Source organism: Diabrotica virgifera, chromosome 5, assembly GCF_917563875.1.
Source record: "Diabrotica virgifera virgifera chromosome 5, PGI_DIABVI_V3a".
In the NCBI taxonomy this organism is placed as follows: Eukaryota; Metazoa; Arthropoda; class Insecta; order Coleoptera; family Chrysomelidae; genus Diabrotica; species Diabrotica virgifera.
This window is the reverse complement of record NC_065447.1, coordinates 244,612,731-244,630,260: the sequence shown is the minus strand read 5'-3', so window position 1 is coordinate 244,630,260 and position 17,530 is coordinate 244,612,731. Positions and strand designations below refer to the sequence as shown.

The following is a 17,530-nucleotide window of genomic DNA, read 5'->3' as shown; positions in this document are numbered from 1 at the left end:
ACATTTTAAAGTAGACGACTTTAAAATGATATTGCCAATATTGATGAGTTGCCTTCCTGGGACGACTTTACTAAAAGATAGTTCATTGGATTACATGAAATCAATCCCAACTCGAGAATATCCGCCACAAAAAAATCATAGCATGTGATTTATAATATGTGTAATGTATAATACATGTATAATACGTGTCTGAATTGCCGATATAAATGAGTCAGATTAAGTAAATTATTAGAAGAATTTTTTACTAAGCAACAACATTTTTGTTTATTTAGTATTATTTTGTATTTTGACAACGACACCCGACTTGGGCGTCGAAACGTTAATAAAATCATTTTTAGGTAAATTTGTGGCTTATTTCCCATTTGAATATACTTGATTATAAAAATGCCACAAGAAAATAGCTTCAGAACAACATGAAGAAATATAGTAACATATCAGCAAACGAATGGGAAAGATACTTGATGGAACTGTTTAAAAGAAAAGAAAATTATAATCAACACAATAATGTACCTGAATTAAGACACAAAATAGAAATCGGTTTTCAGCAAGTAGAGATAGCCATAAATTCACTCAAAAAGACAAAGTCACCAGGACCAGATTGAATAACCAACGAGCTTCTAAAATACGGAGGAGAAAATATAACCCTAGAGATGAAAAAACTTATACACAGACTAATATTGCACTGCAAGATACCAGACGCATGGACGAACAGCATAATGGTACCAATGTTCAAGAAAGGAGACAAAGAAGACCCCAACAATTATTGAGGTCTACTAAACACCGCACTTAAGCTAACCACAAAAGTCCTAACCAACAAAATCAATAAACTAACAACTTCATCAGATGAACAAGGATTCAGATCCAGAAGATCTTGCGTAGACGCCGTATTTGTACTGAAACAAATCACAGAAAAGGCTATCGAGTACAATAAACTAGCATGTATGTTCTATAGACCTAACAAAGGCTTTCGATCGCATCCAAGTTGAATGCGTGTTACACTTACTGTATTGGGACCGTGCAAGTTCGGCAAAGCGACCTCTTTTTCTACGCTCTGTACTTTTATTCGCACTTTTAATTATATTGGCCAATTATATTAGTCCTGGTTGCTGGATAATTGTCAAGACCATAGTCCAAAAAAATAATAAGAAGAAAAAATAAGATGCAGGTTATGTTTAGCAAACGTAAACAATTGTATGTAGTAAATAAAATCAGTTATTAAAATGCAGTACTGCAAGCAAAATACAATTAATTAAATTTACCTTTATATAATAATTGCATATCATATCAATATTGTGGAGCAATACATAATTTTTCTGCGTCAATGACAGAAGGTACGAAATATACGTCAATTTGACAATTTCAATTGACAATATGAATTATTTAAGATAGTTGCAATATTTCTCCGCGACTCGCGCACGGTCGTTTCTCGTTTCCCTTTCCAAGTACTTGCACACCGCGAATAGAAGAAACATATCAATCAATATTATACAAACCATCAAAAACATCTACTTCCATAATCGAATACAGGCAAAGATAGATGGAAACAAAGTTTATACCAGTACAAAGTTGAGTCAGACAATGTGTCTCGTTAATCCCACTGCTCTTTAATATAATAATGGACGAAATAATGAATGGACGAAGAAGCAGTACGTAAAGGTCATGGTTACAGAATGGGGAGCAAAGAAATCCAAATATTATGTTATGCAGACGACGCCGCATTAATCGCCGAGACAGAAGACGATCTCCAAAGATTATCACAGATCTTTAATACAACAGCCAAGAAATACAATATGATAATATCAGCAGGAAAAGCCAAATGTATGACAACATCTAAATACCCACTACGATGAATAGTCGAAATTGATGGGAAAAGAATAAAGCAGGAAGCAAGATTTAGATATATGGGCATAAATATGACCAGTTACGGAGATTTTGAAGAGGAAGTACGACAACAAAGCTTAAAAGCAAGTAAAGTGGCGGGATCTCTTAATGGCACAATTTGGAAGAATAAACATCTAAGACAAGAAACAAAATCAAGAATCTATAAAGCAGCAATTAGACGTATATTGACATACACGGCGGAGACAAGACCTGACACATCTAAAACGATACGACTACTAGAAACAACAGAGATGAAAATACTTCGACGAATATCAGGAAAAATTCTGTTGGATGGGGAGAGAAACAAATACAATAGAAGACATAAATGGATGTATGAAAAAACGGAAACAGGAGTGGAACGAATACATTAGTAGAATAGCAGAGAATAGGATAGTACGGATAGCGCGAGATAAGTCACCAAATGGACGAAGAAGTATTGGCAGACAAAGAAAAAGATGATGCGATAATTTAAACAATTTAATAGGCTGATATTGAAGAAGAAACAGGCTTTGAAGCATACATACAAGAAGGAAGAAGAAGAAGAAAATCTGGTTATAAATAATCTTTACGTGGGTAAAGAGCTTATTTTTATCTGGTACTTAAAATTTAGTAGTTGTTTATATAAATTTCAAACAACAATTAATATTTCGCATTTAAATTAATTAAAACTAATAAATGACAATAGAAAAAGCATAAAATATAATAATATTATTGAGATCGGCGAAATTTACATTTTTATTATGATTAACTTTTTTATTACTTATGATGTTCTAGATATAAAAGAACAACAAAAACTACACAATAGTCAGATAGGTGGATTTAAAGTTAATTCATGATAAGCTAAAAGATGAAGGTACTCATTTTTGTCTCAATTCTGGTAAGTCACATAATAAATTATTTTTTTAGATTTGCTAGGTTACTGTGGTTATAAAATAAAAAGCAATAAAACATTATTTTCGTTTCAATATAGTCCAGAAAGCCACTGCGCATCCGCTAGGAAAAATATTCTAGTTCGTATTTTTTGCACAATCTTACTCAAAAAGGACTACTTTTAACAAATTTGCATGTTGCCAGGACCAAAAGGTGGTCAAAAATTTTTTAAACGTTTTTTTTTGTTTCTTTCCTAAAACTATTTTTTTGCATGGAAAAAAGTTTTTTTTAGGTTTTTTGGATCATTCCAAACAGAAAAGGTCTTTAGTGACTTTTCTCTAAAAATGATAGTTTTTGACATATAAGCGATTAAAAATTGAAAAATTGCGAAATCGGCCATTTTTAACCCTCAAAAACTATGTGAAAAACTGAAAATTTGAATGTTGCCAAGATAGGTAGATATTCTTTAAACATCGATTGATGAAATCCCGAAGAGTTTTTTGCAATACAATATTCAAAACTCCTTTGTTTTTTCATTGTTAATCAAGCGTGCGCGACACTATTTTCCACCGACAGTATGGTGCAAATGAAAGGAATAAATTCGTTATTTCGTAAACCGGCGTCTTTAAGGCAAAATCCCGAAACAGGTCGATTTTTATTTTTAAGTTATGATATTGCGGCATATATGGTATACTAGTGACGTCATCCGTCTGGGCGTGATGACGTAATCGATGATTTTTTTAAAAGAGAATAGGGGTCGTGTGGTAGCTCATTTGAAAGGTTCTTCAATTCTCTATTCACTAATGTAAACATTTACATAATTAATTATACAGGGTGTCCTTCTACTTCTTTTTTTGTCAAATAATTTAATTTAATAAAAAATTGTTGGACACCCTGTATAAATAATTATGTAAATGTTTATATTACTGAATAGAGAATTGAAGAACCTTTCAAATGAGCTAGCACACGACCCCTATTCTCATTTAAAAAAATTATCGATTACGTCATCACGTCCAGATGGATGACGTCACTAATATACCATATATGCCACAATATCATAACTTAAAAATAAAAATCGACCTGTTTCGGTATTTTTCCTTAAATTCGCCGTTTTACGAAATAACGAATTTATTCCTTTCATTTGCACCATACTGTCGGTGGAAAATAGTGTCGCGCACGCTTGATTAGCAATTAAAAAACAAAGGAGTTTTGAATATTGTATTGCAAAAAACTCTTCGGGATTTCATTAATCGATATTTAGAGAATATCTACGTATATTGGCAACATTCAAATTTTCAGCTTTTCACATAGTTTTTGAGGGTTAAAAATGGCCGATTTCGCAATTTTTCAATTTTTAATCGCTTATATATCAAAAACTATCATTTTTAGAGAAAAGTCACTAAAGATCTTTTCTGTTTGGAATGATCCAAAAAACCTAAAAAAACTTTTTTCCATGCAAATAAAATAGTTTTAGGAAAAAAACAAAAAAAAAACGTTTAAAAAATTTTTGACCACCTTTTGGTCCTGGCAACATGCAAATTTGTTAAAAGGAGTCCTTTTTGAGTAAGATTGTGCAGAAAATCCGAATTAGAATATTTTTCCTAGCGGATGCGCAGTGGCTTTCTGGACTAATAGGACGAAATCTGATCTCTTATATTTCTAATACACTTTAATATGGCGTGTAAAAAATCATTCTCTAAACATTTATCCCTTACTTACAAGCCTAACTTTAAATTTTTTAATAGCACTTACAATCATTATTAATATTATTTATATCAGATGTTCGAAAAATAGGTCGTTTTGAAAAGGTGACATCCCCACTTTTTTGACATTTATACTCTTTATCGAATTTGTATTTAATACACATAGACAGTCTATTAGTCTAGTAAAATAAGATTACACTACATGTAAATCAAAATGTAAATTCGTACAGGTTGGAACAAATATTATATCAAAGTTTAGGTGAGTACAAAAGATATTTTCAAGAAAGTATCCAAATCATATAAGGGGATCATTGTTTAAATAATTAAAACTGCAGCTAATAAGGAAACATGAACAAACTTTGGCGATAAAATGGAACAAGACAGTAAAAGTAATCAAAGCTCTTCTATAGAATACTAAAAGCATTAAGAACAGAGAAAAAACAAAAAGTACACAATATTAAGAGTAAAAATGGAAATTTATTAGCAGAACCAAATTAAATAATGAATAGATGAAAAGAACACTTTGAAGAACTATTAAATCAAAAGAACCATACAAAAGCCAATACTAAACCAGAAGATATACCTGAAGAAAATGTAGAAGAACCAATATCATTAGAAGACCCATAAGAAGCCATAAAGCAGCTAAAATATGGAAAAGCTCCGGGAATTGAAAAAGTAACGGTGAAAATAATAAAAAACAACAGACAACAAGGTACTGAAACTCTACTAGTACTCTGGGCTAATTAGCAAAATTCATGGAAAAGTTATTTACCAGCAATTTTATTGCTGGAATCGAATTATAAGATCCTATATATTAATAATATAGGTATGCAAAGTCCGCAGATAATGTGCTACTTTTTTTATAAACAAAATGGCGCCGACAAATCGTATTTTTTTCAATTATTGCTCTATAACTTCGAAGATTTTAAATGTACAACCAAAAGAGCTTAATAAAAATTCACCGCAATTAAATTCTGCATAGAGATATGTTTTTCACGATTTGCTCCGACGAAAATTTTCCTCGGAAAATGCGGGTTTTCCTAACAAAAACTCTAATTTTCAAATAAAGTTTTAGGTAAGTAATTATTAATCAATAATTAAATAACTTAGTGACATCAAAGCTTTTTTTGTATAGATTGTAATTCCAGAAGCCGGTGAAAATTAAACGAATATTTTAGCAACAATTCAATTGTTAATTAACAAATTACGATCGCAATAATAAACAAAATAATCATGATACATTGATCAAACTTATAAAGATTATAAAGATGAGATGCTTATTTAATATTTTATCGACAAAATATAAATTTTTCTTTTTTTTGCATAATCTTTAAATTAAAAAAAAATAGTTATAATACGTTGGTCTAATTAGTAAAGTACAAAGAAAGGTTATTTACCAGCAATTTTATTGCTGGAATCGAATTATAGGATCCTATATATTATTAATATAGGTATGCAAAGTCCGCATATAGTGTGCTACTTTTTTTATAAACAAAATGGCGCCGACAAATCTTATTTTTTTCAATTATTGCTCTATAACTCCGAAGATTTTAACTTTACACCAAAAACACTCAAATAAAAATTCACCCCAATTTAATTCTGCATAGAGACATGTTTTTCCCGATTTGCTCCGACGAAAATTTTCCTCGGAAAATGTGGGTTTTCCCAACAAAATCTCGAATTTTCAAATAAATTTTTTAGGCCAGTAATTATTTATCAATAATTATATAGCTTGGTGAAATAAAAGCTTTCTTGTTATAGATTATAAATTCAGAAGCCGGTGAAAATGAAACGAATATTTTAGCAGCAATTCAATTGTTAATTAACAATTTACAGTCGCAATAACAACCAAAATAATCATGAGACATTGATCAAACTTAGAAAGATTATAAAGGAGTGATGCCTATTTAATATTTTGTCGACAAAATATAAATTTTTCATTTTTTTGCATAATCTTTAAATGTTTAAAAAAAATTGTTATAAACAAATTACCATTTCTCAGAAATTGTTCATTATATTCTAATTTAAAAAAGAATGTGTGTGTACTATGTACGCACGTAAGAAGATATTCTTCTATTATATAATAGGTAATTTAAACGAAGTAAATATACTTAAAAGGTTATTTGTATTTTATTTAAAAATCAAACTAACTTTCTTATCTACCACTTTCAAAAAAATTTTATTAAAACAACCAAAAATAAAAAAAAAATATTAATCGCCCGGGAATTGAACCCGCAACCTTCCAATCTCAGTGCTAACGCATTTCTAACTACTCCATCGAGGCACTAGAGATAGACATGTAAGTTTCGGATATAATTACACAACACGGCGACATATAGTGTAAAAATGTTATGCTTACATAATATTTTATTAATCCAAAAACACAAGAATTATAATAAATAATACATATCCTAAAACCACTAATATATTCTTTTAATGACTTATTTGCACGGTTACAGATACATACATACCTATCTTGAAAGATTAGCAATGAACTACATACTGTCAGTGTGCGCAGGCGCGCGGTAAATGTACAATTTTACCCTCAATCGATTCGCCGCTAAAGAAGAATATCTTCAAAAAATACTTAAAATGCGTATTTCATAGGTCTTGAAAATGAATGCTTTAAAAGAATTTTCCAACCATTTGCAAAAAAGTTATGAAACAGGAAAATTAATATACGAAATCTCTGTTGTTTATAATTAGTTTTAATTGCTTCAAAGCTTAAAAGTGAGTCTATAGTACAACCTAATTACTCACAAAGAATGTCAAAAATTACTGCAATGGTTATATTTTAATCAAAGATTAAAAACACTTTTTTTGTAATTTTTAGCGCAAACGTACACCTGATACAGAGTCGGAGCTAAAATGTTCACTCGAAGCGACTGACACGCAGCATGCATTATTTATTAAAAGTGTACATCACGCGGCCGGTCGTCGCTCCGAGTGAAAATGTTAGCTACAGTACTGTGTTACTCTACTTTCGCGCGTGTAAATTACAAAAAAATATATTTATAATCTTTAATTAAAATAAAACTATTAAACTGATACTCGATATTTTTTTGTAAATAATTAGCTTGTACTTTAAACTCACTTCTACGCTTTGAAAGAATAAAAAAAAAGTATAAACACAGTAGTAATCGTATGATTATTTTGCTGTTTCATAACTTTTTTACAAATGGTTGCAAAAAAGTTTTAAAGCATTCATTTTAAAGATATTTAAAATGCCCATTTTAGCTATTTTTTAAATTATAATATAATAAAAACTTTCTGAGAAACGTTAATTTGTTTATAACTATTTTTTTTAAACATTTAAAGATTATGCAAAAAAATAAAAAATTCATATTTTGTCGACAAAATATTAAATAGGCATCTCATCTTTATAAGATTTCAAAGCTTGATCAGTGTATCATAATTATTTTGGTTATTATTGCGACCGTAAATTATTAATTTACAATTGAATTGTTGCTAAAATATTCGTTTAATTTTCATCAGCTTCTGGAACTATAATCTAAACCAAAAAGGCTTTTAAGTCACCAAATTATTTAATTATTGGTAGATAATTACTTATCTAAAATTTTATTTGAAAATTAAAGATTTTGTTGGGAAAACCCGCATTTTCCGAGGAAAATTTTCGTCGAAGCAGATCGGAAAAAATGCGTCTCTATGCAGAATTTAATCACGGTGAATTTTTAATTGAGTGTTTTTTTGTAAAGTTAAAATCTTCGGAGTTATAGAGCAATAATTGAAAAAAACACGATTTTCGTGCGCCATTTTGTTTATAAAAAAAGTAGCACACTATCTGAGGACTTTGCATACCTATATTATTAATATATAGGATCTTATAATTCGATTCCAGCAATAAAATTGCTGGTAAATAACTTTTCCCAAAAATGGTCTATTCTCCGATAATCAGCCCAGACTATAGAAATAACGAATAAAGTTTGGAAAGATGAAATATTACCAGAAGACTGGTAAGCAACATTGATAATAGGGAACTTGCATAAATTTTTAAATATTAAAATGATATTAAAAAACATAAGGTAATATGATCTTAAAACGCTTGCATGCGAAAAAAACAATTATTTTTAACCCGTACGCTAATTACGACTCTTTGAAAATGATATAAAATTCAAATATCTTAAGAGGCTCTTGAACGTCCTTCTATTGGTTCGACGTCACGGGCCACGGTCAACCGGGCCTAGCAGTCGGAAACAACGCGATTAGGGTAGGTATCACGGGTATATTACATTTTAATCGTCTTTAATGGAAAATTCCTAGGTATTATTTATGTTCATCTTATATATTGTAATAAGTACTTCTCCAATCAGCTTAGTTTTAAACTGAAATTGATAAAGTTGAGTGCTACTTTGTAAAGAGTTTAAAACGATAATATGACGGAAGAGGGTTTTTCAAAAGGTCAATCTGACTAACTTACCTACCGTTGATGTCTTCATGGTGGCAACTTTTATAAAAAGTAGTGAAAACTATTCTATTGGAGAAATGCGAGGTGTCAAGGCAAATAAGTAAGAATTATTAATAAGCATGTTTAAACCGTTTATAACAATAGTTTGGTACCATTATATTGTAGTATACGGTTTATCCCGTGGGTTTGATCTACCTATCTCTAATCGAAGGATTTCATATATCCTGGAAAAGATTACGGTGTAATTTGCATTATAATAAAGATTATATTTTATTGTAATGTTTATTAGTACCTACTGGAGCCTTTCATTGTGTTCAAAGCCTTCTGAGAAAAGATTATGGTGATTAGCAGACGTACCGATAGAACGTGTACATAGCCAACAAAATCCGTCTTTACAAAGTTAATAATACGCATAAATAAGAAGAATCAATACTGTAATTTTACAAGTTAATATCTTTATCATCTCAGCTTGTACTAACACCGCATCCCTCGGTAGACCGCAAGCTATAGTAGAAACCCGACTGTAGACCTCATACTATAGTAGCACCAATACTTTTTAGTTACTCTTACTTTTATTACTAAATTTTTTGTTTATTTTTAAGTTACTTGTTTCTTCTTTGTTCTTCAACTCAAGAAACGACAAAAGTAATTTCATAAAAAAGAACTTTTTGATACATGTCAACAGAGATAAAATGTTAATATTTTGCCTGTCACAGAAAAAATCATTTTTGCCACAGAGCAAAACAAGATATTTCAACTATATTATTTATCTATGGGCAAACTGCATTAAATGCAATAGCTCACCGAATGGGCAAACGATACGAGTGGCCTGTGACGTCAGACCCCAGCTCTCGCTTTTGAAGTTGTTTGAAACGGAAATTTTAGGCGCGGAACTTTGACCATATGTTGTACGTACACTATTCATTGTTAAGACGTAATATTTTGAATATAACATTTTAAAACATAAATTAACAATGTTATGCAAAAAAATTTTCATATTCAAAAATTCATATTTTTTACCTACCTCGTATAAAACTGAGAAAGTTTGATATCTGATGGTCGTATCATAGATTTTAGACCAGGTGGAGTATTTTATGAAGAATAACTCTTTTTCGTAAAGTTGATAATAAAATAGTTACTATAATTGTAATAAAATCATGATGGGTATCGGTAATTTGAGAAACAATTGAATTTTTTTCGATTAGAATAATGTTATTGTATATTAAAACATTTCAAATTTTAATTTCAAACAACTTTTCATAATAGAATTTTTTGATATTCTGGAATAAAAAGGTACTTTACTCTTTAAAAAAATTCATGTTTTTGACATAACTCGTATAAAATTGATAAAATTTGATATCTGATGGTTAAGTTTTAAATTTTTGACTATCCAGAGTATGTTATGAAGAATAACTTTTTTTCGTAAAATTGATAATAAAAAAGTTTTCCATGTGGTTCCTAGCTACGCAAACATACTCTATAAGAGCTTCTGTATAAGAATTTTCAAACTGTAATGCCATATTCGTATTCGGCATAACTAAAAACAAAATAGAAACATATTTGATCAAAGTAAAATGATGAATTCAACGATATTTTTAAATTATTTATACAAAACAATTGCTATTGTTTAAACAATTAATAAACAATTTGCGACCAAATCTGCGACTAGAACTTTTTTACTTTAACATGTACATAAACTAACAAAAAAAGTTTCAGAAAAATATAAGCTTGTTTGAATTACTCCGAAACAATGCATGTTTTTGTTCTAATTGCACTCCCCTAAAGTGGTAACGATTAGGTTCATTTGAGATGATAATTAAGGGTTATTTTTCCCGACTTTTTTTTACCAAAAAAACTGGTCCAACTTTATTTTTAGCGTAACTTGTTTATTTTTGATGCCAGAAATTTTTTTATAAAACAAAAATAAAGCTTTTTTCCAACACTTTAAAAAAGTTGTAATGAGCTTTCCCCAAAAAGTGCTTAATTTTTTGAACGAATATGAATCTACTTTTCATTAGCTATAACTCTGCTTCTACAAGATATAGAGACCGATTATTAAAATATATCAATTTTTGTCACTTTTTTAAGGGCTACATTTCTGCTAGGAATGTTTTTTTCCAATAAAGGGGTTTTAAATAAATATTGTTATGATCTGCTTTCTCTTACTTTTATATTAATTATTATTTATTTAGTTAATTATTGAATTGATGCAAATCATACAAAAAAAATTAAGAAAAAATCTCAGGGTGCCTTTTTGTCATAAAAAATAAATAAATTATCTTAGGTTATACCTACTTATCCTTTCTCGTGGCTTCAGTATCTCTTAGTTGATCCTTAGCGGGATAAAACAGGAAAAAGAAGTAAATAGAAACACCATAAATAAGCACACACAAATACCTTCATTATCAAAAGTAATGCTCAGAAAATCTATCAATTAAATCCTATGGGCATAATTCTCCAAATGAAACTTTCACCATATAATTAATCTAATTCAAACAAATACAAATTTAAATACAAACAAAAACAAACAAATTTAGGTATTTGCAAAACTAATTACACTTCCTATTAAATTTTTGAAATGTGGGAATCTTAATTCGTATGCTTTTACTCAAAAATTTTAACTTCTGGTTATAAAGAACATCTATCATATAAGTTATTGACTGACCTTTTTGATTCACACAAAATGATGTCTCCTCTTGACCCAAACAGCTCTTCCTTGTTGATTATGTTAGGCTACCAATCAAAGCCCTCTCCGTTCTCAGCATCAGCCCAGCAGCATACCAGCAACTATTTCTCCAAAACACAAGCCAGGCCTCTTTTGACCAGTACTCGTTCAATAAACTCCAAAAATCTCTCCTCTCTTTCTCTTAACAATAATCTCCTGAGACCAAAGTATCTTTTTTACTTGGTGTCACAAACAGTTTTAATAACGATAATTCTTGTAACTTGCTCTCTTGGACTTTACAGAATCAAACAGGTATTTCTTCTCGATTTGATTTGTCTCTCGTTCCACTTTTCAGCTACTCTCCACTGACAAACAACCACTAGTACTTGCTTCTGAACTATCCGCGAAAACTTTCGACTGCCCTTCTCGGATGCCGGCCACACAATGATCTTTCTTTTCCAAACTGTCTCAACATTCAAACTTCTCTTTCCCCATTCCAAATTGCCAAGCCAATCAGAAACATTTCTCTTTTACATTCGAAAAACTCAGGCATTATTTCAAACAATACTTCTACTCATCCTAATCACTTTCCTGAAATTATACAAAAATTCTTGTGTTTAAGCAAACAGACTTAAAATTTCCAATCTCTCTACCTTTATTTTCCTAAAAACTAATAATTACAGCTACCTGTGGATCTTACCTTTCCCGTAACAAACAATCTTTTTAAATTATAATCCCTTTATTAATTTGAAATACATTGTATTTTCACTTCCCTTTATTTACAAATATCTTTAAGTCTTCAGGGAAAAACTCATTAAGGGTGTATACAGGGTGTATCAAATTTATGTGCCCGCGTTATAATAAAAAAATTTAAATTTTTACTCTATCTTTGATTGATAAAGTGATACATAATATTATACTTTTACCAAGAAAAATTTTTCATTTAATTTACTTGATTTTTATTTATAGTTGCTGTTTAACATGGCGAATGGTTTGCCAACACCACAACAGCAAACTAAGCAAACGCCGCTTGATTGGGGTAAAGCTTTATTTAATGCTCAGCCTGGAGCAGCAGTAACTGTAGACCAAGATGGAATGTATGCTAAACCCTCTACTAGGACTCTACCGACAATAGTTGTGACACCACAACAGCAAACTAAGCAAACGCCGTTTGATTGGGGTAAAGCTTTATATAATGCTCAGCCTGGAGCAGCACTAACTGTAGGCCAAGTTGGAACGTATGATAAACCCTCTACTAGGACTCTACCGACAATAGTTGTGACACCACAACAGCAAACTAAGCAAACGCCGTTTGATTGGGGTAAAGCTTTATATAATGCTCAGCCTGGAGCAGCAATAACTGTAGGCTAAGATAGAACTTATGATAAATACTTTACTAGAACTCTACCGACAATAGTTGTGACGTAAAAAAGACATTTTATGTTTCCTTTCGATTCAGAGGCGATGCACAATCTCCAGACAGCTGTTTCTGTCTTACGACATCCTCAGTGTAGCTACGTGCACACCTCTGAAGCAATAGGAAACCAAACTGTCTATTTATATGGAATTTTAATGGTTTAAAATCCACTTTTGAGACGCTGCAACGACATCTCTTAAATAAAAGCGAAAAGTCCCAGATATAGAATTCATTTCAGATTTAAATAATTGTTTACTATTTTTATGTTTAGTTTAATAGTGAATTCTGTATTTGAGACTTTTCGCTTGCATGACTAAAATTGTCTTTGCATCGGATTAACGTGGAATATACGTTATGTTATGTCGTTATGTTACTGATTAGACGAAGCAACGAAGCACTAAAAAGCCCAAAACCTAGGAATTTTGTGCAGTAAGATGAATCGTCATGGAACTTTTTGCATTCGATTAGAGAGAGTGTCAGGCAACTTTGTGAACTAAATTCATCTAGGGCAAAAATTTTTGTGCATAAGAAAATGCATTTTAAAACTGCATCTCGAAGAGGTAAAAATGAAAAATTTAAAACTTGGGGAATATTGACGGAAATGAGTTGAATTTTTATACTCCGGGGTTTTGGGGATCGCTGAGCACGAATTTCATATCGGCGATGGTCTCCAAGGTACCTGTTGCCCACGGTCGCCCACTCGTCGCCTAGAGTTTTTAGTTATAATTATCCAAAATCAGCCAAAAGCTATAACCTTGGGGGTTTTGGGGGTCGCTGAGTACGAATTTCATGTCGGCGATGGTCTCCAAGGTACCCGGTGCCCAGTGTGTAACTCGTCGCCAGGAGTTTTTAGTTATAATTATTCAAAATTTGTCAAAAACTATTACCCTGGTAGTTTTGATGGTCCCTGAGTACGAATTTCATGTCGGCGATGGTGCCCAAGGTACCTGGTGCCAAGGGTTGGAACTCGTTGCCTAGCGTTTTATGTTATAACCATTCAAAATCAGTCAATAACCATCACTCGGAGGGTTTTTGGAGTCGCTAACACAATTTAATGTTGGCGGTGGTCTCCAAGGTAACTGGTTCCCAGGGTGCAACTCGTCGCCTGGAGTTTTATGTCATAATTATTCATAATCAGTGAAAAACCATTAATCTGTGGGTTTTGGGGGTCGCTTAGTACGAATTTCATGTCGGCGATGGTTTCTAAGTTACCTGGTGCCCAGGGTGAAACTCGTCGCCTGGAGTTTTATGTTGTAAACATTCAAAACCAGTCAATAACCATTATTCGCGGGTTTTTGGGGTCTCTGAGTACGAATTTCATGTCGGCGATGGTCTCCAAAGTACCTGGTGCCTAGGGTGGAACTCGTCGCCTGCAGTTTTATGTTATATTCATTCAAAATCAGTCAATATCCATTATATCGGTGTTTTGGGGGTCGCTAAATATATTTTTCATTAATAATTTTTCTTAAAACACTTTTATATTATATCCTAAAAAATTACCTATTTAAAAATTATTTTAAAATTTTGTCGCTTTTAAAGCAGTTCTCGTTAAATTTTGACACTAATGACATTTATGAAATTTTGACATAATTGGCATTTCAAGGGTAATTAAGTTACAATGTATAAGCAATTCTTTGTGTTTTCTGCGGTATTATTTTAATTTTTAGATTTCTAGTGTGCTTTTATATAAAAAAAACAGTGGTTTTTAGAACTCTTTAGCGACGTATTAGTATAATATAATGTTGATGGATTATCGTCGAAGGCCAATATTATCAACCAAAAAATAAGATGTATATGGTGATTTTTCTATTGACTTTTTTGTTAATTTTTTTTTATATTATACAAATAAATTGATTATGAATACGTGCACTAACATTTAATTTAACACGTATTTTTTAAATTATTGTATACCTACTTTGAAGACCATCGCCAACATGAAATTAGTGCCCAGCGACCCCTAAAACCTTCATAGTAATGGTTATTGACTGATTTTGTATGATTATACCATAAAACACCAGGCGACGAGTTCCATCCTGGGCACCAGGTACCTTGGAGACCATAACCGTGATGAAATTCATGTTCAGCGACCCCAAAACTCCCCGATTTATGGTATTAAATGATTTGCAATAATTATAACATAAAACTCCAGACGACGAGTTCCACTTTGGGCACCAGGTACCTTGGAGACCATCGAACACATGATTTTATTGTTCAGCGACCCTCAAAATCCTCATAATAATGGCTATTGACTGATTTTGAATGAGTATAACATAAATCTCCAGGCAACGAGTTCCACCCTGGGCACCAGGTACACAGGAGATTATCGCCGGCGTGAAATTCGTGCTCAGCGACCCCCAAAACCCCCCGCGTAGTGGTTTTAAATGATTTGGAATATAACATAATACTCCAGACGACGAGCTCCACCCTGGGCACCAGGTATCTTGGAGACCGTCGACCACATGAAACTCTTGTTCAGCGACCCCCAAAACCCTCAGAGTAATGGCTATTGACTGTCCACCTTGGGCACCAGTTATCTTGGAGACCATCGCCAACACTAAATTCGTGGCCGGTAACCCCAAAAACCCCCCGTGTAATGGATATTGACTGATTTTTAATGATTATAACGTAAAACTCTAGGCGACGAGTTCCACCGTGGGCACCAGGTACCTTGGAGATCATCGCCGATATGAAATTCGTGCTCAGCGATCCCCAAAACCCCGGAGTATAAAAACTCAACTCATTTCCGTCAATATTCCCCAAGTTCTAAATTTTTCATTTTCACCTCTTCGAGATGCAGTTTTAAAATGCATTTTCTTATGCACAAAAATTTTTGCCCTAGATGAATTTAGTTCACAAAGTTGCCTGACACTCTCTCTAATCGAATGCAAAAAGTTGCATGACGATTCATCGTACTGCACAAAATTCCTAGGTTTAATGCTTCGTTGCTTCGTCTAGATCAGTGGTTTTCAATGTTTTTGAGTCATGTACCACCAAATTATTTTAAAATTATTCTTGGTACCACCAAACTGAAATACCTATGGAGCTTAGTAATCTAACTAACTGCAAATATGCTGGATTTTGGCTGTTTTTGTGTTTTGTGTACCACCCCAAATAATGATATGTACCACCAGTGGTACATGTACCACAGATTGAGAACCCCTGATCTAGATAAACTAGTAAAATGCCGACCAATATAATATCTACTGTTAATTTTCCAATACATTTATTGTTTTAATATACCACTTGGGTTTATAATAAATGTTATATCTAAAACTATCTGAGTTTTATTTTCCATAAACAAGATTTAAGCTAACAATAAAAGTTAGTTTTCAATTTTCCCACAAAATTTATTACATTAATAACATCACAGCTTAGACGAAGCGTTATACACGAGCGGGACACCCTCAAAAAAGCGCTTAGTTTTCGCGATACTGACCATAGGGGAGTGCAATTAGAACGAAAAGATACAATGTTTCAGAAAAAATCAAACAAGGTTATATTTTTCTAAAACTTTTTTTGATAGTAGTCCAGAAAGCCACTGCGCATCCGCTAGGAAAATATTCTAATTCGGATTTTTTGCACAATCTTACTCAAAAAGGACTCCTTTTAACAAATTTGCATGTTGCCAGGACGAAAATGTGGTAAAAAATTTTTTGAACGTTTTTTTTTTGTTTTTTTCCTAAAATTATTTTTTTTGCATGGAACAAAGTTTTTTTTAGGTTTTTTGGATCCTACCAAACAGAAAAGGTCTCTAGTGACTTTTCTCTAAAAATGACAGTTTTTGACATACAAGCGATTAAAAATTGAAAAATTGCGAAATCGGCCATTTTTAATCCTCAAAAACTATGTGAAAAACTTTGAATGTTGCCGAAGTAGGTAGATATTCTTTAAACATCGATTGATGAAATCCCGAAGAGTTTTTTGCAATATAATATTCAAAACTCCTTTGTTTTTAATTTCTAATCACGCGTGCACGACACTATTTTCCACCGTTGCATGTGTATACAGTATGGTCCAAATGAAAGGATTAAATTGGTTATTTCGTAAACCGGCTACTTTAAGAAAAAAACCCGAAACCGGTCGATTTTTATTTTTAAGTTACGATATTGTGGCATGTATGGTATACTAGTGACGTCATCTGTCTGGGCGTGATGACGTAATCGATTATTTTTTTAAATGAGAATAGGGGTCGTGTGGTAGCTCATTTGAAAGGTTCTTCAATTCTCTATTCAGTAATGTAAATATTTACATAATTGTTTATACAGGGTGTCCAAAAAATTTTTATTAAATTAAATTATTTGACAAAAAAAGAAGTAGAAGGACACCCTGTATAAATAATTATATAAATGTTTATATTACTGAATAGAGAATTGAAAAACCTTTCAAATGAGCTAGCACACGACCCCTATTATTATTTAAAAAAAATCATCTATTACGTTATCACGCCCAGATGGATGACGTCACTAGTATACCATATATGCCATAATATCGTAACTTAAAAATACAAATCGACCTGTTTCGGGATTTTTCCTTAAAGTCGCCGGTTTACGAAATAACGAATTTATTCC

General features: G+C 31.9%; 2 protein-coding genes across 2 annotated transcripts in view; both read left to right on the top strand.

Moving 5' to 3' along the window:
* LOC114325090 (FMRFamide receptor) overlaps positions 1 to 17,530 on the top strand; it is a 1,095,033-nt gene that overhangs the window by 441,379 nt on the left and 636,124 nt on the right. The window lies entirely within an intron of this gene.
* LOC126884751 (uncharacterized) lies at positions 2,630 to 16,235 on the top strand. Its single transcript, XM_050650966.1, has 2 exons — positions 2,630 to 2,758; positions 12,515 to 16,235. The coding sequence occupies exons 1-2, from the start codon at positions 2,729 to 2,731 to the stop codon at positions 12,914 to 12,916; spliced, it is 432 nt and encodes a 143-aa protein (XP_050506923.1). The 5' UTR covers positions 2,630 to 2,728; the 3' UTR covers positions 12,917 to 16,235.

What these genes read in the sequence shown, in the direction of transcription:
- LOC126884751 (XM_050650966.1), top strand. Translation starts at nt 2,729, where the DNA reads ATGAAGGTACTCATTTTTGTCTCAATTCTG. An exon ending in TCATTTTTGTCTCAATTCTG is followed by an intron (nt 2,759 to 12,514) that starts GTAAGTCACATA and finishes TTTTATTTATAG; the next exon opens with TTGCTGTTTAACATGGCGAA.